The 25,066-nt window shown below is 37.1% G+C and overlaps 1 protein-coding gene and 1 pseudogene across 2 annotated transcripts; one reads left to right on the top strand and one right to left on the bottom strand.

The window, feature by feature from the left end:
* The first annotated feature begins 261 nt into the window (after positions 1-261).
* Positions 262-2,882, top strand: LOC136251642 (uncharacterized; annotated as a pseudogene).
* A 7,434-nt stretch (positions 2,883-10,316) lies between these two features.
* Positions 10,317-24,989, bottom strand: LOC136248803 (inverted formin-2-like). 2 transcript variants are annotated; one of them, XM_066040613.1, is made up of 16 exons: positions 24,567-24,989; positions 24,400-24,515; positions 22,866-23,025; positions 22,769-22,802; positions 22,581-22,713; positions 22,069-22,528; positions 21,782-22,011; positions 21,572-21,736; positions 21,439-21,524; positions 21,287-21,387; positions 20,353-20,423; positions 20,190-20,297; positions 20,051-20,121; positions 19,877-19,997; positions 19,660-19,824; positions 10,317-10,558 (listed from the first exon to the last, which is right to left on the bottom strand). In XM_066040613.1, the coding sequence occupies exons 1-16, from the start codon at positions 24,895-24,897 to the stop codon at positions 10,403-10,405; spliced, it is 2,508 nt and encodes an 835-aa protein (XP_065896685.1). In that variant the 5' UTR covers positions 24,898-24,989; the 3' UTR covers positions 10,317-10,402. The 2 variants fall into 2 exon arrangements, with proteins under 2 accessions (XP_065896685.1, XP_065896686.1); XM_066040614.1 differs by having other exon boundaries at positions 21,785-22,011.
* Positions 24,990-25,066: the final 77 nt, after the last annotated feature.

Here is a 25,066-nt window from a genome sequence, read left to right as displayed (position 1 = left end):
TTCAATGCTCTTGAATTATCAAAACATCGCAAACGCTCAGCAGGTAATATGTCTGCTGATATCATTCAAAGCTTGAGTACAAAATTATTTAGATTATTGCAAGCTAATTATTTTTCAAGAGAAAATTGGGCATCTATGAGGCAAAGTTGTGAACTGCTGGCAAACACCTTGCATCTTTATGCATGTGAAATTCAAAATAAAAGCAAAGTCATGAAAACTATTCATTCATCAGGTACACCCTGGAGATCCATTGACAAAAGTATGGATATTTTGTATTTAAAGCCAATTGGGAGTGTTTGCACTGAGCTTCAAGATATCTGTGAACAGCTCTCAAAGGCAGGCCCTTATTCCCTAATTGATTTGCATTCTTATCTACCCTCTGATAACCAGAAAAAGTATTACATGGTTAAGAAGCTTAAAGCTGGCTTATCTGTTTCTGCATTATTACTCATCTACTCAAGTGGTAATAATTGTGGAAATGCATATTTTGTTTGGCATGTACCAGACAATTGTCTTGATCAAGCACTCAAAAACAGCCAAATGGTCATTGAAGAAATTAAAAAGCATATTCCAGTTTATCACACAAGGATGATGATTCAAGAATTTATTCAAAAGTTTGGGCGGGTAACACATACAGTTAAGCCAGCAGTTTTAAGATATTTTTATAAAGATCTTACAGGTGACTGCTCCAGTAGTGACACAACTGATCAGGCCGAAATTGACGAACGAGTGAAGCAAGCAATTGAAATGGAAGATCCATCTATAGTAATGGACCTTCGGCATAATAATTCTGGCATGAAGTCTCAATATGACGTCTTTTGGGATGAATGTAGTAAATTACTTGAAGAATCAGTTGGTACAGCTGTGGATGATCGTCGTCATACAAATATTACACACATTGCAAGTGCAATATCAATCCGTGACTTTAGAGATCAAGTAGCAGCAAGATGTCCAGCAGACACTAAAATTCCAAGTGTAGAATGGATTAGATTACAGTTTTGGCCCAAAGCACCCAATTCTCTAAGAGCCCTCCACCACACAGGCCGTTTTAAAGTACGCTTCAAAGTTCAACAGCGTCAGTTCAGAAAAGATCACCCAGATTGTCATTACGCAGCTGGTGTTTTTCGATATTTAAGAGAATATGCAGTTCTTTTTAGGGAACACTGCTTATTTTATTGCCTCGATGACAAACATAGGATAAAAATTGGCGAGTCCAATGTCCCAGTAGCAGCAGCTGAGCGAGGGCGTCGTGTATTCACAGCACCTGGCTCAGAGTTTTTGGTGGCTGATCATGACTTTACAAAGCTCAGCTTTATACCATCAGTCTTTTTTTAAAGTTGCTATCCCAGATGATATTTCTGGCTCTTGGTATTCAGGTAAAGTCCATATTAGTTTAAAAGAAGGTACTTTTGAGCCATCCAGCCCAATAAGGCATGCTTCTGAACTTATTTCTTTGATCGAAACAGATGTTCAGTCAAAGCCTATTTTGTTTTTATATACTGATGGGGGTCCTGACCACCGGCTTACTTTTATTGCAGTTCAGTTATCTCTGATTTCATTATTTCTACAATTAGATCTAGATTATCTTTACGCAGCCAGGACAGCCCCTTACCATTCATGGAGAAATCCAGTGGAGCGCATTATGTCAGTCATCAACCTGGACTGCAATGTGTTGGACTCGCACGGAATGGAATGGATGATGACAGCGAACAGTTATTGGGAAAAGCTGGAAATATGAAGGAAATTAGAGCTGCAGCTGCTAAGCATCCCACACTGAGAGAGGCCATAATTGATTCAGTTGCTGGTCCAAAAATCTGTCTTGCACAAGTCCTATCAAGACTTCAACTAAAACAAGAAAGTTTTAATGTTTTTAATGCTGCTACTGCAGAAGCTATGGACCAGTCTTTGACTGTGCTAAAGCAAATTGATGACACAATAATAAATACATCTATTAACAAAAAATCCCTGCCTGATCACCCAAACTTGAAAGAGTTCATGCAACATTACTGCAGGAAGCGGCATTACTTTTTTGAGATCCGTAAATGTGGCTCTTTAGAATGTAATATATGTAAGCCACCTCGATTATCTGAAGAAATATTTAAACAACTTAATTCACTGCCAGATCCTACACCTGGAAGTGACAACCATTATTTAAGTTTCAGCCAGATATTTGGTCAAGTTACCACTGAAGAACATCGACCATCTCTCCATGTCAAGACACCTAAAAAAACATTACCATTTTCTGCAAGTGTGCAACATGTAAAGAATGTTGACATGATGATGTTGTGTGAGGAATGTGATATGTGGCGTCTGTTGTACTGTAAAACAAAGTTAAAGAAAACACAACGCACATCACTGGAGTCATTGCTTGACAACTATTCTTATACATGTGGCTCTTCATTACAGGATATGGAACTTCCAGAGCCCTTTTCAGAAGTATATGTGCGCAATATCAATTGCTATGACCCTATTGAGAAGCTGTACTATTCAGCAGGCTATACTCCAATATGTATTTACTGTGCTGAAGAAGTTGAAGTTGATGTGGACTCAGCGTTTTACCCTCAATGTGCACACTGCCAAAAACCTAAAATAAAAAAAATAGATCATACTGCTTTTGTAATAGTGTATTATACAATTTTTCTTTATGTGTCAGCTACTGTATGAAGTTTTTATGTGACTTACAAATAATGAGATAATGAGATAACCCACCCGCCCGCATCTGTTATTCTATGAGAAGCTGATGAGAAACAAGTTATCTCATTGCAGTGGCCTAAAATGGAGAATTAATACAGCAGCAGCAGCAGCAGCAGCAGCAGCAGCAGCAGCAGCAGCAGCAGCAGCAGCAGCAGCAGCAGCAGCAGCAGCAGCAGCAGCAGCAGTAGCAGCAGCAGCAGCATAACTACAACTTACTTGCTATCAAGAGTAATTAATTTTCTGAATGGCTAAATAATAATGTAATGTTTATTAGTCTTCTTTTGTAACCTTGTTTTCTTGTGTTTACTGATGGGTTTTTTGTTGTTGGTTGGTGTATACAGTTGTGTGGTGCAGCCAGCCCTTTTTAGGTTTGCCCCAAATTTTTAGACCTGTCATGATTGCACTAGACCATAGGCGGATCTGAGGGAGGCCAGGGGGTGCTGTGCCCCCCTGTCCCTTCTCTTGCACCCCTTGGACTCACAGTACTCTTATTCTTATTAGTACCTTACACAGTTTACAGTGTCCAGCACTGAAGGTCTACTGATACCAGAAACTGGAATCATGCATTCACACTCAATTCAGAAGTATAGAAAGCCAATGGGCAAATAGAAGACAACAGCTATAAATGTACTGTACAGTTATGCTGTACATTGTAAAGAAAGTGAGGCAAATGAGTTTGAATTTTTGTGTCAAGATCGAGATACTCTAATAGAGCAGTCACTACTCTAATAGAACAGTCGCAATTCAGAAAAATACTAGCTACACCTTTATATGTGACCAAATTTGACAAAACAAGGCTTCCACACACATTCAATATTCTGACTTTAACAAACTGTAATGTGACTACTCAGTATGCTATTGACCTACAACTTTCACACAATTCTTCCATAGCCTTGTAAAATACCAGGTCAAAATTTGAAACTAATGTTGTACTCCTACATTGAGTTATGGTCTTCAAAGCCATAAAAGTGGATGTATGTGGAAGCCTCGTTTTGTCAAATTCGGTCACATATTTTGATTTAGTACATGTACCATCAAACAGGTTTTACCTCAGATAGGCTAACTAATCTTTATATGCATTGCAAGCATACACTTTGTTAGCTACATGCTATCAAAATGCTCCCAAATTTAAACCTAGGAGGTCTAAATTTAATTTTTTTCTAAAACTACAGTCTTAAAACTGTGTCTATCATTGTAATGAATAAAGTTATGTAACTGAATATAACTTGTGTACTAGAATTCCTGTGGAATAAACACTGTTGTACACTAAAACTTCTTGCCCCTCCCTTGGCCCCCTGACAGTCCCTCCTAGATCCACCTATGCACTAGACTATATACCAGGGGCGGATCCAGGAGGGTGGGGGGCAGTGCCCCCTCCCCCCTTCAGAATTTTTTTTATAGTGTCGTTCATTGAACATAGCTAGGCACTTTAGACATAATTCAAACATTATTATGCAGTTTATGACTATGTGTAATATAATAAATCTGTCTCTAGTAAATTATTACATAGCACAAGGAGAACTAGGTGGGATAGAGTACCCTATACGTTTAGAAATCAAGATACTCTAATAGAACAGTTATTTACTCTAATAATTATAAAACACTGTTTATCATTTTGAAAAACTAAAACACCTGTTCTAAATTGAGTTAATGACTCTATCCACACACTAGTGACTATATTTAAAAATTCTCTGGAGATGCAGCTGCACACCAAATGCCAGGATTATCTATATCCTTAAAGTTTTTGTGATGCTTGTGCAGGGGACCTTATGCTAATTCAACTTAATTTTACCAAAACCATTCTCAAAAAGCCAAATTTTAAAAATTTCTTTATACATGCTTTATAGTCAAAATTGCCACCAAATTCAATCCCACAATGTTAAGTTTTCAAAATTTCATTAGGGAGCAGTTTAAACTAATTATCTGGTTTTCAACTCAGTATCTTCAAGTGTTTGCATTATCAACAAATTTCAGACAAAATTATCACCAAATTCAATCTCAGAATGTTCAAATTCGGTCGGCCTGACTACTAGATATTGATTCAGTTACCATAATTATAGCTAGCTACAAGTTTAATTTGCATTTGAAAAGCTTCTAAACTGAGCTCTCATGCATTTGCTGTGACTTGCATTACGCAGAAATCATAGCAAATCTAGGTTTTCCTATGATCATGATCGATTCAACCAATGCTGGAGCTAATCACTGCAAAATAATAATAATAAACACCTCGCCTTGCATATTGGAATATTAAGCCTAAAATTGGTATGATATCAATTAAATTATTGCAATTTCAATATGATTGCATGCACATCATAAAAGCCTGCATGCAGAAAGCAATTTTCTTCTACTACTAGTATCATACACAATTACATGTGTTAAACGACAACTACAACATATAGTGTAGAATTAAATAATAACAGCTCACAATGAAAAGTAAATGACAGGCCAACTGCAGTGTTAAAAGTATGTGACATTGTACATATACTGTACGATTTAATTTTAGTACGTTACATGCCCACAAAGCTACCCCCAAAATCCTGCATCAGTTTTGGCTGAGCACTTGCATTGACCAGTGTTGGATGATAGTCACTTGAGACAAACTATTATCATACACTATATATAGATTGTTACATAATTTGCTGAAATTGTAAAGTAATCTGCTGAATTAGCTGAGCTTATTTATTCACACTTCTTGATTTTTGTTGATTGCTGAGTGTAGCTGTTCTTGTAGGCGTTACTGCTGACTGTAATGTGTTGCAATACAATGTAAGTACTGTAGTACATTCTAGAACAATCTAGCTAGATCTACACAATCTTGTAAGTATAAAAGCACTGGATTTTTGTTGTACCTTACCTTGACCTAAAGTGATTATTAAAGTCTGATCAAGAAATGAGTACATTTGGCAGAGTTTTCAACAACCAGTTGGTATTACAATATTACAGAAACTCTACTGTGCAGCCATATAGGTTTTCAGTGAAGGCTTGATTACATGCAGCTATAGCAAAATTTAGGAAAAAATAGTTCTAAAACCAGCTCATGTATTACTAGATGCCCAGTTAAGAGAGCAGTCATAATGTAACTGGTAAGACAGACAGTTGTATGCAGTGGTTACAATGAAACCTCTAGTTCCTATATATCCAACACCTCTCTATTCCAGAATATACCTTCGTAGAGTAATATCTGACTGTTTGCTGTACCATACAATAAGACTACTTTCATTATTTTACCTTGATACCTTACTATTTGGATAAGACTTTTGGCACTTATAATAAAAAAATTAACTTGGCTCTTTTAAGTGACAATCGCATGGTTGTAACAATTTAGTGTGAAAACTTCACCTATATATACACCATGAAAAATATTGAATTCTGGCAATTGAGAGCATTTCACCACACTGCTACCTGCTACAATATGAATGCATGTTTAATATCAAGCAGTTACATGGGAGTGCATGTGCAATTACCAAATACAAGACTGGAAATCAGAATACAGTGATATATGATTAACTGTTACAAAGTCAAGGATGGATAATAGGATTTCAAAAAAATGCAGAAAGAAAATTTTCACAAAATTAAAATCTGCTTGGCCAAGCAAAAATATGTATCACTACAACAGTTCTTATTGATTTGCTAATGACTGAGGTATATATATATATATTTGTGAAGACAGGTTTGACCTGCAAGGAAGCTAAAAAATGTAATGTAATAAATGCTGGGATTTGATAATGAAACTCTGCTGAATATACAGGACACAATAGTGACTTGTGTCACACTTTTAAAGTAATGACGGTCACTCCAAAATGTAGTAAACATCACAAAAGAAAGAATGACACCAGGGATAGTTTTGCATCTGAATGCGTGCCCCAGCAATCAATTACTGAAAAGTGCAGTGGCCATTATGCTTTGTCTTGAGCTATCCGTTCCGCCTGTTAGTGATACAAATGAAGAGCAGTATGAGAAGTGTCTCTGCAATGATTATGCAATAAGCTTAATGGCTACCACCAAAACCACAGCAAAGCTATATCCCACTACTGCAAATTGACACCTTGCATTGTCAGAAAGAACTGGGACACAAAGGAAGATATAAAGGTAACTCCGTGATACATGTATTGTATGTACTGCAATTGGCAAAAAGACACATCTCAGGACAAAGTGCCTGCATAGCTTATGCATTGTCGAGTTAAGCTTGGCTGAAGGCAGCAATTAGTCAGTTAGTAGGAAATTTAGTTAAATAGAAATTTTCAAAATTCCATAGAAACTTCTTGGGGTTGCTCTGAAGGCATTTTTAGCTTAACCAATACCGCCAAGCTGATTTAAGGAAAACTGAGGCTGCTTTTTTGGGTGATTTTGAAGAGCAAGAAAGCCTAAAATTCCATGATCCCTAATATACAGTACTACTGTACTGTATGGTTTTAAAATAAACGTTGAACTTTTTTTATCCCAAACACAACTCTGGCTATGGTTGTGTTCATGCAATAAGCATGTATATTGATAGTGTGTGACAGCATAAAGGTGGCAAGACCGTGACATTGCCACCTAATTCATTACATTTGTGTGAAAGTGACAGAACTAGATTTATTAGAAAAGTTTGACTATATAGTAGTATAACAGTGTAGACCTCAAAATCAACTAAATGGTGTATATAAAACCATGAAACTTTCCACATAAGTAGTGCTTTGATATACTGTAGTGCCATTACAAATCTGACCTTTGGTGACCTTTATGGCCATACCATTTCTGTCTTTATCTCCCTGAGGTATTTAATTAACTTGTTAAAATATGGTACCAAAATAAAGGTCTTGTTGAAAGACACAACTTGGTTGTAAATACACTGTAAAAATTTAGGTGCTACCATGACACCTATAACTTTCTAAAAATCAAGGGGGAGTTGTTGCAGCACCCCTGAAACCGCCTTAAGAGGTTTATAGTCACACTTATGGGGTGTTGGCACCCTTAATTGTTCATTGGAAACCCCAAACAGAGTCTAACACTTCATGATAGGGTTTAATATTATGACTGTAATAGCATACAATTACTAGCACTCTTAGAAGTGAGGCAGAAACACTTGAATGCAATTATTTATGGGCCAAGTGATTTATCGGCCCTCATGACAACAGCACATGCCCTGAATTATCACGCAAGATAAATGCCTGCAGTTTAAAGTGAATATAATTGTAGCTATTAACAGTATCAGATTTTACAAAACTGATACAAATTGCACATCAGACAAAATCAAATGCCACCAGAGGGTAGCCACACTATCTAGTTCATGGTTTTGAGCTCAAACTACTTGAGGCTGGCTTTAATGGTGCAGGTGGTGTGAAAAGCTTAATGGCAATTTCTGGCCTTGGTAAGGTTGACCGTCTTGGGTTGACAAGAATTGGTGGATGGCCTATTTTAGTTGTCCAACATAATATTCTGTGTTGATAATAGATTTTGCTGCATATATACCAGGCACTAAGGAACCAGCACAGCTCTGTAACCTCATGCATGTCTGAATTTCAATTGTGGTCTATATTTCCCACTCCCCTTCCACCCCTTTGTGAGCAGCTGTAATTCTACAATAAAAAGTGTCATGTGTATGGGATATGCTCTAAAAATATTGTACATAGTGTGAACTCCTGTAGTGTATGTGATGTGTAGGAGATAACAGTTCACATTTGCCTCATTAAATAGCAAATGTGAACTATCATCTCCTACACATTATATACCCATCTAAGTGCATTTTATGCATATCACATTTAGAGCTCATCACATATGCACAAATATGCATTTTATTGTAGTGAGCTAGCTAGCTCATTAAAGTCATCTGATTTTCTTTCTTATTTGGCAGGAACTCTACAGGTATCTGAAAGGTAATAAATTGATGCATCTCTGGTGTAAATTTCATATGTGTGCCTTGGAAAGTTACAATAGTTTTAAATCTAAACCATTTATCTCAAATTAAAACTTCTAAATAATTATTAAATTAAATAAATATGTGACCGAATTTGACAAACAAGCTAGGCTTCCACACACATCCAATTTTCTGACTATAACCAGCTGTAACTTGACTATATACTCGGCAAGCTATTGGCTTAAAATTTGCACAAAGTCCTTCAATAGCATAGTACAATATACCAGGTCAAAGCTTGAAACTAACAACATATTCCTACATAATGATTGAGTTGTCAGAATGGTAGTGGATGTGTGTGGAAGCCGTGTTTTGTCAAATCCAGTCACTAATGTGGATTGGTTTTCCAAACAATAGTTACATAAATGCTTTTCCATTGTGCTAAAGGAAACTTGTTTACTATGCATGAAGTGCTGCACTTCTGAATATAGACGACATTGATAATCAATGCAACTACATTTCATTGATGAGGTGTAATGGGAACACCCTTTGCACCTACAAGGGTGTTTCTGTGAATGAAATCCCACAATTAAAAGTTTCTTTGGTAGTTACGTTATAAGTACAAATTGCAACTTACTTATAGAGTGTAGAAAGATAAGCAAGTAAGTGTATTTGTAATCATGTTGAATTACTGCTATTTCACAGGTCATAATAATTATGTGTTTCCTAAATAAACTATCAATGAAAACGAAGGGATAGGAGGAGCCCCACCCCCCATGAAAGTGTCAGAAATTAACAGTGCACCCCACCACACACCCCGGATTTACACCACCTGAAGCACCTTTACACTATGGTGTTATATTTCTTGCAGCACCTTAGCACTCTTCCTTCACACCCTCCAAGTGTCATCACAGCACCCTTATCTAATAAACTAGTGTCCATTTGGTTCTACTTCGGGTACTTAGAGAGAATGAGTTACTCTCTAGAATTCCTATGGATATAATTACATGAAAATAACAAGGAGAAAACATCCTGACCACCCGGCAGACCCCTGTAAGCGTTCGAGCGTAAATCGGATGGCTGCAGGCCCGAGGCCACCCAGGTCCAGTCATGGATTTTTTCTCCTTTCTCCAACCCTTCAAACACACCCTAAGTAGTTAAAGTCTAAGTAGCTAAAGTCCTTGAGCAGGCTGTAGGACCAGGTGCCCCACAGACCCTCAGCACTTGTGCTGTAAAGCATTAATAAAATAACACCTGAAGGGAGTTGTTTTTAAACATGCAACTGGACACCCCTAAAGGTGCTTTAGTTACACCTGACAGTGTAGGAATTCCATTTTGAAGTTATGATCACTTTTACCAGCTGCAAAAATCTTCCTTTGAGTTTATCTTCCCTTGGGGTGTAAATTACCAATGGGGAGGTAAATGTCTCAAAAATAAATTATAAATGATCATACTTTGGAATGAAATCACCTAAGTAAAAATCAGATCTTTACTTTGGTACCATGTTTTAACAAGTTAATTAATGCCTCAGAGATAAAGACATAAATGGTCAAATTTCTGTACAAAAATTGTTATAAAGGTCTTCAAAGGTCAAATCTGCGATGGCACTATATCAAAAAATACATGTCATGAGGAGTACTATTTAAGTGGGAAATTTCATGATCTTATGAAAAAGTGCACAATTTTTGTGTTGTGCCACTATACTATATACTGAAGTCTCAGGGATATCACAAGGCTTTCACTGTATCATTTTATCCCTTGCTTACACAGTATGCAATTTCTGTAGTAATTCCCTTCAAAATTAGTAGGCAAGTGGTAGATATAAAAGTGCACAGCTTACAGTATCAGCTTCTCAATATAAATTGATTAAATTGTTCAGTGTAATCTGTGGCGAAGCATTGTCCCTTCTCTGATTTCATGTAACAGTTTATCAACAACATCAACTGATCTTGTTGTTGCCATTGGTGTACCCTTCACTAGTGCTACTCTTTCTGGTCGTTTCTTCTCCATCTCTTCCAATTTAATGTTCTCCTACAAGTGGTATAGAATACAAGTGGTAACAGGCTAATTATTAAATATATAGAATATAAACAGGTTAAAACTTGATAATCTTTGTAAGGGCAGAGAAATGGGTGGAGGTGGTTTTTTCACTGCCAAGTTGCTAAAGTAAAGCAACTATTATACTCATTAGTTACTGGGATTTGTGTTAAAGGGATAATTATGCAAAAAATGGAATACTATGTGAATCAGTGCTAGGAGTGCACAAAATCGAGATACTCTAATAGAGCAGTCACCTACTCTACTCTATTAGAGCAGTCACCTAATAACAGTAGTCATGCTTGGTTCTCGGATCCACCAATATTATTTGGACCACAACATAGATATCATACACGCTGCATGGACAGCTCTGCTAACCTGCAAACTTGTCATCTCTCCTCCACCAAACCTTTTTCCATTTCATCTGTCATTTCTTGGTGGAATTCTAACTGGCTATTTGTAATTATGATAAGGACTTTTACTTAATAAGTTTTTGTAGTATAGTTTTTTATATTATTGTATGTGTAACATGGTTGTCTAGTGGTTGTGTTTTGTACTGTGTTTATTTTTCTGTGTGTACTCTGGTAGGCAAGGACGGCATTTCCCAACTACCATGGGATTAAACAAAAAATCAATCGATCTACACATTCAGCGGAATCGTATAAGCTGTGGTTCTGCTATGCAATTACATCAATCTGTTTCCATTAACAATCTATACATAATTAAGAGCATGAGTCTATCTGAAATGCCTTCACTTAATGATGTGTCTAATGATAGTCATTGCCATATTATTAAAGGAGCAAGTACACATATACCACTGATAATGCTCTCAGATTCAATCTCAAAGCATTCAGATTTCAAAATTTTCCTGTGGGGGTATGCCCCCAGACCCCCTAGCATCAAAGCATGCTAGTGTGCTTTACACACTTAATAAATAAATATATTGTAACTTACAGCCACCCCACATGATTAGCCCCCTCACCGCCACCCCCACACACTTTTGAGTATGTTCTCTGTTCCTGAATTTTTGTTACAAGCAAATTATTACAAGAGAAGGCAGTAAATCATAGATTAAAGTTATTTTGAATTGGTCTACATATATAGCAATGAAGAGTTATGATACAGTCTGTCATTTGGGCATTGTGTCATACTGTAACTGTCTCAGCAAAACTGCATACAACTTGCACAGTTTTCTGAATTTCTTTTTTTATCGCAGTGTTATCTATAATGTCCAAGGAATGAATTACTAAAGTTCAGCCTATTATGATGAGTAGTTCTGAAATTATAGAGCTGGACAACAGAAAGAGCAAAGAAATTGAATTATACTTCACATTAAAATTTAATTGGCAAACCCACCAAGGTATCAAACAGTACGGTAGCACTGTTAGTAGAGCTCCCCCAAAATGAATGGCGTCTGCCATAATGCTGTAATTAAAAACCATTATAGAAATATAAAAAGCACTTTTACGGAATAGTTTTAGGTGATCTAACATCAAATACAGCATAAAAAACAATAAAAAAACAAGAAAACATTACAGAAGGGCAAAAATATTAAATTAAATTAAAATTACCAGAACATGACTTTTGGTCTGCCTACCTATCTTCCCGCCTGTTGAAAGGCTAGAGGCCAAAAAAGTAGTGCACAGCCACTATTTCATGTCACAATAGCAAACTCACATGTGGCATGTACCTTTTCCAATTCTGACAAAAAAGTGACTGCCTTCTGTGCTTTTTCTTTCCTTTACCTTCAATTACATGACCGTCTTCTTTGTGACCATAATTTTCTGTATTAACATGTTTCTTGAAGGAGTGTAATTAGACACTTGGAGCATTTACAATACCAGGAGTTGCAACAAAACTATCACAATTCCATTAAAAAGGTTGTAACATTCCAAAGTAGGGATTTTCCTACAGAGCTATGCTGCCATTATTCATATTTCTTGTTTCACTACTTTTTATCGCTGGAACCCCAAATAATAATTACACGGTCACTAGTAGTTATAGCCCTTTATTCATTTGCGCACAAAAGTACGAAGGTGTTTCAAACAAAGAATAAAACAACAATCTTGTTTATGTCTACCGCACTATAAACAAACACATGTGACATGCATATCTTTGGGAAGATTTTGAACAAATAAGATGGTGTATATATAGGTTTGAGGCTTTCTTGCTGGCTGCTATTCACAAGCACAGTGGTGAGCTGTCCGAACAGTTTGGAACCTTGATGGAGCTCTGGCCGGCTTTAGGAAGGCTGTATATGGCTGTACAACTCTGTGTGTTGAAAATAGACCTGTGCTGTAAGTTGCCTTTCATTTAAACCAGTTTTGAGTCCTGAATGGCCCATAATTCATCCCACATGAAATTTCTGAACAACATATCGCCCTCCCAGCCACCTGCTTCCCACAACGCAACCCCTATTGGAGCTTGCCTGATACAGTTAACCATTAGTTACCATAAAAACCATCTAAGATGGCAGGAAACGTAGCTGTTTGGCTACTTGTACAGTACACTGTTAAAATTTAGGTGCTACCATAACACCTATAATTTTCTAAAAATCAAGGGGGGTGTTGTTGCAACACCCTTGAAAATAATAACCACCTTAAGAGGTTTATAGTCACACCCATTGGGTGTTACTATTTTGTAAATTTCCTTAATCGTTCATTGGAACACCCCAAACAGAGGTCTTTCACCTCATGATAGGGTGTAATATTGTGACTGTAATTGCATACAATTACTAACACTCTTAGAAGTGTGGAAAAAACAATTGAATGCAATTAATTTATGGGCCAAGTGATTTATTGGCCCCCATGACAACAGCACCTGTCCTGAACTATCATGCAAGATAAACACCTGCAGTTTAAAGCGGACATAATAGTTACAACAGTGTAAGATTTTACAAAACTGTTACAATTTGCACATCAGGCAAAATCAAATGTCACGGTAGCCACACTACCATAGTAGTGCATGGTTTTGAGCTCAAACTACTTGAGGCTGGTTTTAATGGTGCAGGTGGTGTTAAAAGCTCAATGGAAATTTCTGGCCTTGGTAAGGTTGATTGTCTTGGGTTGACAAGAATTGGTGGATGGCCTATTTTAATATTCTGTGTTGATTTTGCTGCGTATATTCCGGGTACTAAGGAGCCAGCACAGCTCTGTAACGTCATGCATGTCTGGATTTCAATCATGGTCTATATTTTTTCCACTCCTCTACATCCCACCCTTTGTGAGGAGCCGTGATACTACCTCTGCTACCATAAAAAGTGTATTTGTGTGTACATGATATGCTCTAAATGTGTTAGCGTGTCCTCCTGTGGTGTATGTGATGTGTAGGAGATGATAGTTCACATTTGCCTCATTAAATAGCAAATGTGAACTATCATCTCCTACACATTATATACCCAACTCAAGTACATTCTATGCATATCACATTTAGAGCTGACCACATATGCACAAATATGCATTTTATTGTAGTGAGCTAGCTTGCTCATTAAATTCATCACATTTTCTTTCTTATTTGGCAGGAACTCTACAAGTACCTGAAAGGCAATAAATTGATGCATTTCTGGTGTAAATTTCATATGCGTGCCTTGGCAAGTTATAATAGTTTTAAATCTAAACCATTTATCTCAAAACTTCTAATATGTGATTTGGATTCTATTTTCCAAACAATAGTTGCATAAATGTTTTTCCATTGTGCTAAAGGAAACTTATTTACTATGCATGAAATGCTGCACTTCTGCATGTAGGCAGCATTGATAATACATTTCATTGATGAGGTGTAATGGGAACACCCTTTGCACCTACAAGGCCACAAGTAAAAGTTTCTTTGGTAGTTACGTTATAATTGCAACTTAAATATAAAGTGTAGAAAGACAAGCAAGTAAGTGTATTTGTAATCCTGTTGAATTACTGTATTTCACAGGTCATAATATGTGTTTCCAGAATAAACCATTAATGAAAATGTAGGGATAAGAGGAGCTCCACCCCTCACCAAAGGGTCGGAAATTAAAACGAAGGCAGTGTACCCCACCATACACCCTGAATTTACACCTCTTGTAGCACCTTTACATTCTGGTGTTATATTTCTTGCAGCACCATAGCACTCTTCTTTCACACCCTCCAAGTGTCACTACAGCACCTTTTCTATCACCTGAAGGGAGTTGTTTTTAAACATGCAACTGGACACCCCTAAAGGTGCTTTGGTTACACTTGAATTTTAACAGTGTAGATGATCTGGAAGGTAAGGAATCGTTGTTGAAATTTTGGTACTTGTATGTAACTTTAACTATTAGCAAGCTACTACACTCTAAATTCTTATAACCAGAATTTTTTGATACTTGCATAGAACAGACTGGTTTTCCAGAGACAGTCACAAATATTAACACACTAGCATTGATACCTGCCCTACATGTAGGACCATCTCCTCCACGGTTGTTTGTCTGTGGTTTTAACAAAAACCTTGGAAAAATTGATTGTCCAGAGTTTGAACCAGGGACCTCTACACCTATATCCCGAAATCCTTTACTGCTCTCAGTTGCTCAAATGAAAGTTCTAATACTTCACCAGAATGGTGAAGTTTTATAATTTCAAAATCTATCAATGGAAATTCTAGATTGTTCTAGAACCTTTTTGTGCACGCCTTTTTAAAACTCATCTTTTAGCTCATAGTATCTTGGCATGCAAAGCACGTACTGACATGGGATTTTAGCAAAATTAAATGCCCATCATCTGGCAACTCGAGTGTTGTTGTAGCATCAATACGTGCTTTGTTTGTTCTTTATAGAGCAATGAAGGCACTGGTGTAAGGAAGGATCACTGAAAAGTTTAGCTACATTCCTGTGATTTTTTTCACTTCTCTGTGACTATTCTATTATTAGAGTATCTTAATCACACTTGTTTCACATGTTTGGATATTCTCCTTTGCTAAATACTCTTTGTACTTTCAAACCACAAAAGGTCCACATGCTATTATGGTCAGCCTATCTGCATACTGATTAACTTGTTTCTGTCAGTAGCTTACCCTAGGCCTGCAGGCATTGCAAAAAATTGCACTCATAAATCGCTCGTGAAATTGTACCACTTCTACCAATCTGGAATACCCTCTAAATTTAAAAGAATCCAACAAGTTTATAAGTGAAGTGAAAAGAAAAATTATAATGGAAGAAGATGAAAAAAATAAGACACACTTTGAAGGCGTGTTCCTCAAAGGCAGCTCGACCAATTTAGCTCAAATTTAGTATGGAAGATGTCCAGGACCTGTCCAAAAGGATGTTTCACAGAAAAAAATGGACTATTTCTGTTTACCGTTATTGAGCTATGAATGCATGAAAATCGTGTTTTCTTGGTTCCTATAAAATACACACTTGTCTGTCGAGCATCCAGACTAATTGGCTTTCCTTGGCAGCAATGCATCATCTTCTGTCCTGATAATAATATCCACACAAAAACAGTCAAGCTGTATAAAAAGGGTGTTGTATCATTAACATTATTGCAGCCATTTCATGGCCGCCACCTTTGACTTCACAACTTTTTTTCACCCAGGATTTTTGAAGGCCACACCCCTTTTATACAGCTTGGCTGTTTTGTGTGGATTTCTGTTCTTTTGTATTTTAAATATATACCCCAAAGCCAACCATAAACTGGTTTGTTTTTACACAAATTATTTCTTCTTATCTACAGATGCCATGAAGATGGTATAAGACAAACTACTGCACTACCAATACAGAAAAATACCTACCGATCTGATATCAAAGCCAATTTACATACTGATATAATTTTGTGCTTGCATGTTCATGGCTACATAAAGTTGTATTATAATGCCTTTAAATGTGTTTTATACCGTAAATACCTTCCAAGTTAGGTATCATGATTGTATTATTTGTCTAATTTGCATGCAAAACACGATAAGTTGCAGTTGCTCATTTTTAACAAAGCAAATCCTGCACCTTTTATGCTAAAATACAATTTCCAGCTGGTTGTCACAAGTTTTATTAGCATAGCACTTATTATGATGATTATGATGATGACAATTGGTGCGAGTAGGTCTTATAACAGTAGTGTACTATCCTGCCGATCTGTACCAAAATGGCTTTTGATTCGATGGAATACTAGAGAAGTTGCAATAGTATTGTATACAGGGTTTATTTGAATACTTTGTAATGCTCTAATAGAGTGCACATTTTCTTTAGAAGATTCCCAATAGAACACACATAGAATGTTCTAGATTTTTCATATGAAATTATGAACTTTTACTATTGAGTAGATACCGTATGGCTCCAAATTTTCGTAGCAAAAAATTTTTACTACGAAACTTTCATGTGCATTGAAATCGAGCCACCGATAGTTAAAGCACGAGGCTTGTGAGGGTTTAGCTATACGAGAGTGTTGGTGTAAAGTAGGCTAATATCACATGAAATTTACTATTATTATCATTATTATTATTATTACTCTTCGACCTTAAAATAATGCTCAGTGTACTACCTGTCCATTCGTTTTTGGTACACTTAATAACCTCTGACACAAGTATGATGCTTTTTTCTCAGTACTCATCCATCCATTAAGCATCCGTGCTTCTGGTTTTGTTTTCACAAGTATTCTACTTCGCGACGATGTAACTCGTGTTCCACATATTACCGTAACAGCACGTACGTGTAGTCACGATTTTTTTTTAATTACGAAAGGGCTTGAAATTACGAATTTATTTTTACTTATTGATGAAAACATGGCTTTTTACGAAATTTTTATACTACGAAAATTTGCAGCCATACGGTATATATAAGTTAGAATTTTCATTTATAAAGTAGAAATTAAGTGAGGTGAACAGCTGTGATAGCAGCAGCTCAATGGTTAAGAATTTGGGTGTTCAGTATGGAGGTCGCTGATTTGAATGCTGGTAAAATTTCTGACATGATTCATGCACCTTTATTACCCCGTGGTGACTGCTCTATTAGAGTATTTCGACCTGGCGGTTTACAGTTGTTTGGTTTTTGCCTTGTAACTCTATAGCTATCACCGCGATTTCTTTCAAACCACAAAAGGTTGAGCTATGATTACTAACCTATACGCATACTGATTTTTAAGTTATTCCCATAAGTGGTTTACCCTGTAGGCACAACAACAAGTTGACCTTTTTTAATGTAAATAATTGTAATATATAGCTTTATAACTATTAATCAGATTTGCACCAAACTTGATATGTGATTGTGCCACAAGACGTTCTTAAAGTGCACCAAAGCTCAAGAAAATCAAGCCATGCATTTGCATTTTATAATGAATTTGTAAAGTATGTGAAAAGAACTATTTAAGCTCCCCGAGAAGAAAAAATAACGAAGAAATTAAGCCGAATTTTGAAGGCTCATATTTCATGACTACGTAAGGCAGTCTTGCTCAAATTTGGTATGTGAAGTGCTGAAGGTGGAGAGCGTTAGCAGTATAAAAAATTCCAATCCAAGAAGGGAGCACGGAGCTACATATGCATAAAAATCGTGCTTTTTTTGTTTCTTCCTGTAAATATACTCATGGTGGCTTTCTTGGCCCATAACCACACAAGAATGGGGTTAGCATCATTTGAATACAAGATACGGCACTGCCCAAGCGCAATGTCACACTCGCTCACACATGAAATTTTGCTCGAGATTTAAAAAATCACTTATTAAGGGGCGTGGCAACCGTTTCGCTCACGATTCTCATTAATGAAATAGCTGCCACGTTGTCTCGTGAGCAAAACAGTTGCCACGCCCCTTAATTAGCGATTTTTATAAATCTCAAGCAAAGTTGCGTGTGCGAGCAAGTGCGACTTTGCGCTTGGGCAGTACCGTAGTAGGCTGTACCACATGTGTATCTACTGAACTACACTACATAAAGAATGCTAGATGAGTACCGTAAGCATTCTTTGAGAAAAAAAAAACACCTATTACATATGTTTAATGGAAGCACAAGTTATTCTTGAACAATTTGTGACCAGATTTTGGAAAATCAGTCTTAATGTCACATGTGAAATACATAGAAATCCACACTCATATGTGTCACCACTAAAGCACTTATGCACATGTTAAAATATTTCACAGAATTTCTTGTAATTCAGGGTACTGACTACTGATATAATCACTGTTAAGCTGAGCAGAAGTTTGTAATGTCTTATTAAACCAGGCGTGCACGGCACACGCCTGGTTTACTGAAATTGTTTTCGTAAAAGTATGTGTGTGTGTGTGTACCTATCTACCTATCTATGTTTGTCCGTACGCACCCACGTGAGCAAAATCGTTAAATAATGGTAAAAGCAGCTTTTATGTAAGAAGTAAAAGTGAAATGAAGTCTGTATTAAACTTCTGCACAGGTGAACTTTGCTTTGAGGTGGTTTCTTTTTGGAGGACTGAAATACGGGTGTGGCTATTTTCCTCAGACTTTGTAAACTAACTTCTCTTTGAGGTTTTCAGGTCTTTAACAACTGAAAAACAACAGTGCAGGCCTCATACGCTACCAGGATAGCCTATCACTTTGAGTTGAAAGGGGGCGTATCCCTTATGTACGCGAACAAAAATGAAGAGTAGCTTTGAGACTTTGTCAAGAGAATTTGTGGGAAAAATCACAATAGTAAACTATAAAATAGTTTAGAAGATACTTCTGTGCGTAATATGTTGTTTGTTTAACAAGCGCTTCCTTAGCAGTGCATAGCAACGTAATTGAACGAATTACAGAAATTTCATGAATTACGAAATATGAGAATTAGCTAATAATATTGCACAACCCAAAACTACCCTATTGTAAAATAGCAATACATAGTTGGTTAATTCATTGTAGCATATACTATCTATGGTTAATTCCAGATGAGTTAGCTGGCTGCATAGCACCTGGTTTTTAGAAGTAGCACAACATCAACTTGTTTTTACATAAATATTCCAGTTGTAAAATATGACATTAAGGCTGATTATCCAAAATCCGGTCACATTTTGTGAACAATGTCAGCTAAATGGTGTCTGTGTAACAGTTGTACTTCATAGTTCTACCTGACTACTTTATTAGAGTATAGTCCAATACTGTTTGACATTTATTAATTAGAGTATTTTAATCTCATTGATAGAGAGTTAAACATCTCACCTTAGCAGAAGACTCTAATTGCTCCAAAAATTTCAGTAGCCTCTGCAGCAACTTGTGTAGCTTGAACTGTTTCTGATCTTCACAGAAGAAATCAAATATCTTTTCATTAGCCTCATTGAGTTCCTTAACACCTTGTAACATCTCCTCTAGACCATCCTTTGCTGACTATACATGAACAATTCTCTATGCAGTAATTGTCCACCAATGAGTGACATACTCTTAAACTTCCTTCCACTTGCTTTTGAAGAACTTCAGTGGTTTGTGTTAGTTTTGTTTCTATCTGGTCCAAACCTTTCTTCATTTCTTGCACTTGTTTAATGATGTCATCAGTTGAGTACCTATATAGCTACTGATCACATCTACACTTCTACCAGACTAGTCAATACATTACCTACTAGCTTCTTTGAGGTGAGGCAGCTCTTTGATGACACCCAACAAGTCTGGGTCTTGTTTTTGAAATATCTATGATCATTGACATCAAATAACATCAAATAACATCAAATAACATCACTTGCCACAGCTCAACCTACTGAGGCAATGTAATTCATGAAGGTAACAGATGACTTGTTAGTACGAGTGTCCCCAAAGTTATCCAGCGAATCAGTGGTAAAACCATATGCATTACCAAAATGACCTCCCTGTTAGAAGACAATTGTAAACAAAGCTGATTTCATCTGCTGACTTTTCACTAACAGAATTGATCATATTTCCAGTCACTAATACAATGTAAAGTATCCTCTTCAGTAACTCTGAACTAAGAACCTCTACAGTGATGGCACAATGACATCATTGACACACCCACAATTAGGGCTGCACCGATTCTACATTTTACCGATACTTCAAATACCAAGTACTCAGCTGGGAAGTATCTGCAATTACAAGTACTGATACCGAGTACCTTAAAGTAGCTACTTCATAGTGCACACATTTATTATATAGTGTATTTCATGGTATTCTTGTACACGTTTTTGGTATGGTTCATGTTTATAATGAAGTAGCCAATCAAGATTCACAAAGAAAGAAGTCATTGAAATGCAAACCAGTGGATATTCCAGTATTCTTCTGGAGAAGTGTAGATAATATCATAATGGTGCTTACAAAAACAAAATAATTATTTTAATACTGAAACAGTCACTTCTACCTGATTGCTCTATTAGAGTTATTGACTGTTCTATTAGAGTATAGCGATCTTTTTCTCAGTAAAGCGTTTTCACACGTATATAGGTTTCAGCATAGATCAGTAATTTTGCTGGTAGTTAGCTATTAGTGTTATACTTCCGTGATACTTTTAGGCGTCCACTGTGCTAGTAAAATAAGCAAGTATTGCGATTGCACATCCGTGGTCACCAGTGTCTATGGTGTCACGTGAAAATGGGCCAATGAGAACGAAATTTGAATGGAAGTCCTCACATTTGATTGGCTATTTGGTCGAATCCAAAAAAAAAAAAATGACAACGGATGTGCAATCCGCGATAGCTAAACGAACGTTATTTTATTTTCCTCGCACATGATAAGAATCGGTATTTGCAACAATATAATGACCGATTCCGATACTTCATGAAAACAGCAGTATCGGCCCGATACTGATACTAGAATCGGTGCAGCCCTGCCCACAATATGATAATACCATTTACAGCAGTGCAGAGTACACGTAAGGCAGGCTGCAGCTCAGCTTTTTTGTCTGAAAATTCTAGAAACACTTTCATTGCCTCTACTCTCAGTACGTACCTGTGTATCATCCACTCCAAGTATGGACATACACACAGACCACACACTTACCCATCAACCTCAATAAACTGTAATAAAAAAACTTCAGCGGCTCCCAAGATACTTTGGTCTCCATTATAAGACTTCAAATGATCAATCTGTAAATATATTGCATTAAGAATTGTACTAACTAGCATTGTTTTACCGTGTGTTTATCAGGTAACAATTTCTCTAAAGCATTCAGTTGCTCAACTGAAACACCTTCACTGTTGAAGTCTGTAATAATCTTCACTACAGTAGTGCTACCTCCTTTAAACTGCTTCAGGAACACATTAACATTTAATCCAGTCTTGTAGTCCAATAGGCTCACCTAAGGGGAGCACTGTGAATTACGATAGTAACATAATATGTTTACAACATGTGGATCTTTATGCTTTTCCTTTATCGAAGTTTGTTTCCTGCTGAACAGTTCCTCAAGTTGATCAGTATCAATAACAGTATGATAGGGCAGGCGGGTACATTGAGTCCACACACACTGCTTGTGAGTCTGGACTGTGTTCCTTGATATCTTCTTCCAGTTAACAATGTGCATTTTCTTTTTGGAGCAATACTTGATTGATAACTGAAATAATTGAGGGTAAGAACCTGTATTAATCCAATAGATACACTGTACAACTATGATACATGCTATGCAAATATTACTTAATGTGTCATCAGCTGACCCACTTATTCCACCCAGAGGTGGAGGGGGTGGGACTCCTCCAGAAGGTGGGGGTGGTGGAGGTGGAGGTGGAGCTCCTCCAGAAGGTGGGGGTGGTGGAGGTGGGGCTCCTCCAGGAGGTGGGGGTGGTGCTCCTCCAGGAAGTGGAGGTTGTGGAGCAGCATCTTTTCCATGTAGTGGAGGAGAGGCTACTTTTGCAGCTTTTTCTGTTACTGGTTGTTCACCATTGCTGATCTCAGCCAATGCCTTCCTTATCTTCTCTGTACTAGCTGACACAAACTGATTACTGTCATCTTCATTTCCCTCACTCATCATTACAGCAGATAATACCATCTTCTCCAACATCTCCCACACTATGTTACTCTTCTTACTATCTCTATCCAGTAACATCAGATGTTGTAAGATGTGTAGAAATGATAGAGCATTTGGAGTACCAACCACCTACACATCACCACACATCAACTGTTGATCAGTCAATCGGTAATAATCTTACTTTACTGTACACTGCTCTGAACACATCCCTGTGATTACTAATATCCATTCCTTCTTCAACAGTCTCTCTATCATGAGCTTCTCCATCATTGAACACATCAATCTGAGTCAACAATGTGTGGTTATCACTGCTCCTGTTATTTCAACAACTGGATGGCGAGTGTATTGTTGTAACATGTAACAACTAACCTTAACGAAAACAGTACATCCTGAAAATTTAGGACTAATTAAAAAAAAACAAAAAACAGGTTAAGACAAGATAAACAGATGTTGAAACAAGCCATACCAGCAAGTTCATGTCTTATGTTGGACCTTTCATCTCCACTACCACAACGAGCTACAAGACAGTTTATGAATGTTATTATTACAGCACGATACTCATCAGTCTCGGCATTTCTCAACTCCTCAACTAACACACTGTGCACAAATCTCTTCTTCATCACAGCCTACAGTATGGAGCATGAATTGGAATGAAATGAGGAGGTAATTGAAATATCGGCATTATCATCAAGACTTGTACTTAGTACTTGTACAGTATAACATGTGTAAGTCTTATCACCTTATATGGTAATTATATAAAATGTGTGCATGTGATGTATATGTGATATGATGGTACCTCCGTTATCTGGAAACTTGAGGGATCACTGATGTTCCAGTTTTCTCACCAAAGATAATGTGTCATCAGCAATTAATAAACATGCATTATTGCAGAAGTACAGTCGGCATTGTATAGGGGGATTTTTTTTGTCCTAATAAGTGATGTGCAGTAGAAATTATGCTAATGGCTGTAAATTTGTGCTTTGTATAATTATAACATGCATTTTGCATTGGGCAAAAAAATTTGATCAACCTGCTGTCCAAGCTGAGTTTGTGATAAAGCAAATAATAAATCATTCTGAAATAATGGTAAAAGCAGGAATACAATAGTAACCAAGAGTATTAAGTGGTGTATTACCCATGATTAATGATTATGTAGTATACGTGGATATTTCAGTAATTGTTCATTAACACAAAATGGCAATTTGAAATGTGTATGTGGCAGTGGGTCTTAGTTCAACAGTTTTTTGTGTTATTCAACCAACTATAGTATTCAACAGTTATTGTACAAGAAAAGTATAGTAAGGACCCATGCAAGATAATTCCAACTTGCTCTTGAAAGCAGTAACACAAACGAGTGTGTTACCACAACTTTGGGATCTGTTTGGCAGTGCCAGAACCTAACATCAGCTATTTTGTAAATACCATCATGTTTTCACTTGGTTTAGTAATACAGCAACCATTAACAGAACAAACAATTACTGAAATATCTGTTTTACTCTACGCAATCATGAATCATGAGGTAATACGCCATTTGATACTCTTGGTCCTGGAAAGTTCTGTAATTTAACAAATCTCACATATTGTGTGCATGAGCCTAAATAGCCATATAAGGCAAACTGTACTTGGTTATGTACAACTGCTTGTGAAGTGGCCACTTTCAACAGCAATGTTGCATTCGAAAGCTTTCTGTTTTAACAACTCTAATATAGCAGTCACATGCACAGTCAAGCTTAAGTTAACTCCACCAACAACAGTTTTTGCTATACACATAGGGATGAGAAACAAGAGAGAACCATCATTATTAAATGATTAAATACATTACAATATTGATGAGACCTCGGTCTCGTGCGACCACAACCAGCAGTATAACCATAGATATTAGAGCCTACGGAAACCTCTAATATCTATGGTATAACAATGGCCGGGTTCCAGCACTAGCCTCTAGTAATTGGAATACCCCACTTAGTCCACCACATTAGTCAAATACACTGGATACTGACCTTGTAGTGGATTAATGCCTCAGTCACTAACTGGTGTCCCTCATCAGAATACATACACACTGCACTGAGTAGCTCCAATACTTCGATTTTCATGAGAGCATTGTTGCTTGTTAACCCTAACAGATCCGCTGGATATTAAGCCACAAAGAGCTTATATAGCTGCTAACCTTCTGTTAACTTGTTGACAAACTTCTTCCTTACTATAATAATGTGATTTATAGCTGACTGATGGTTCATGACGGATTTTATGCAGCGCGCACACTCTAGTTCCTGACTCGCATCCGCCGCCAAGCTGCTTCGTGATGTTTTACTGGTGAGAGTTCCTAACGTGTCGAACACCATCTCCAGTCCTCCTTGGTCTAAGAATTCTTCCATCCATTGTGTGTCTGCTGACTGCACTCTGTTGTTTAGACCTTTGAAGTCCAGTGATGTCTTGAAGAATTCCAGACACGCTTTGGCTGGTTTGCCCTCAAACGAGAACTTGTGAAGGTGTTCCATGACCGTCAGTGATCTTAAGTATTGACACGAGTCCGAACTAATGCTAAACGTGACCAGATTAGGGTAACACCCTATTTTAATTTATGTAATGCCTCTGGGAGTCTCGTGCCCAGCCGGGCTAGCGCTAATGCGTTTGGCGAGCCTCTAGTAAGCGCCACTTTCATCAAAT

Source organism: Dysidea avara, chromosome 3, assembly GCF_963678975.1.
Source record: "Dysidea avara chromosome 3, odDysAvar1.4, whole genome shotgun sequence".
In the NCBI taxonomy this organism is placed as follows: domain Eukaryota; kingdom Metazoa; phylum Porifera; class Demospongiae; order Dictyoceratida; family Dysideidae; genus Dysidea; species Dysidea avara.
The sequence above is the reverse complement of the archived record's forward strand: the minus strand, read 5'-3'. Positions and strand labels throughout refer to the sequence as shown.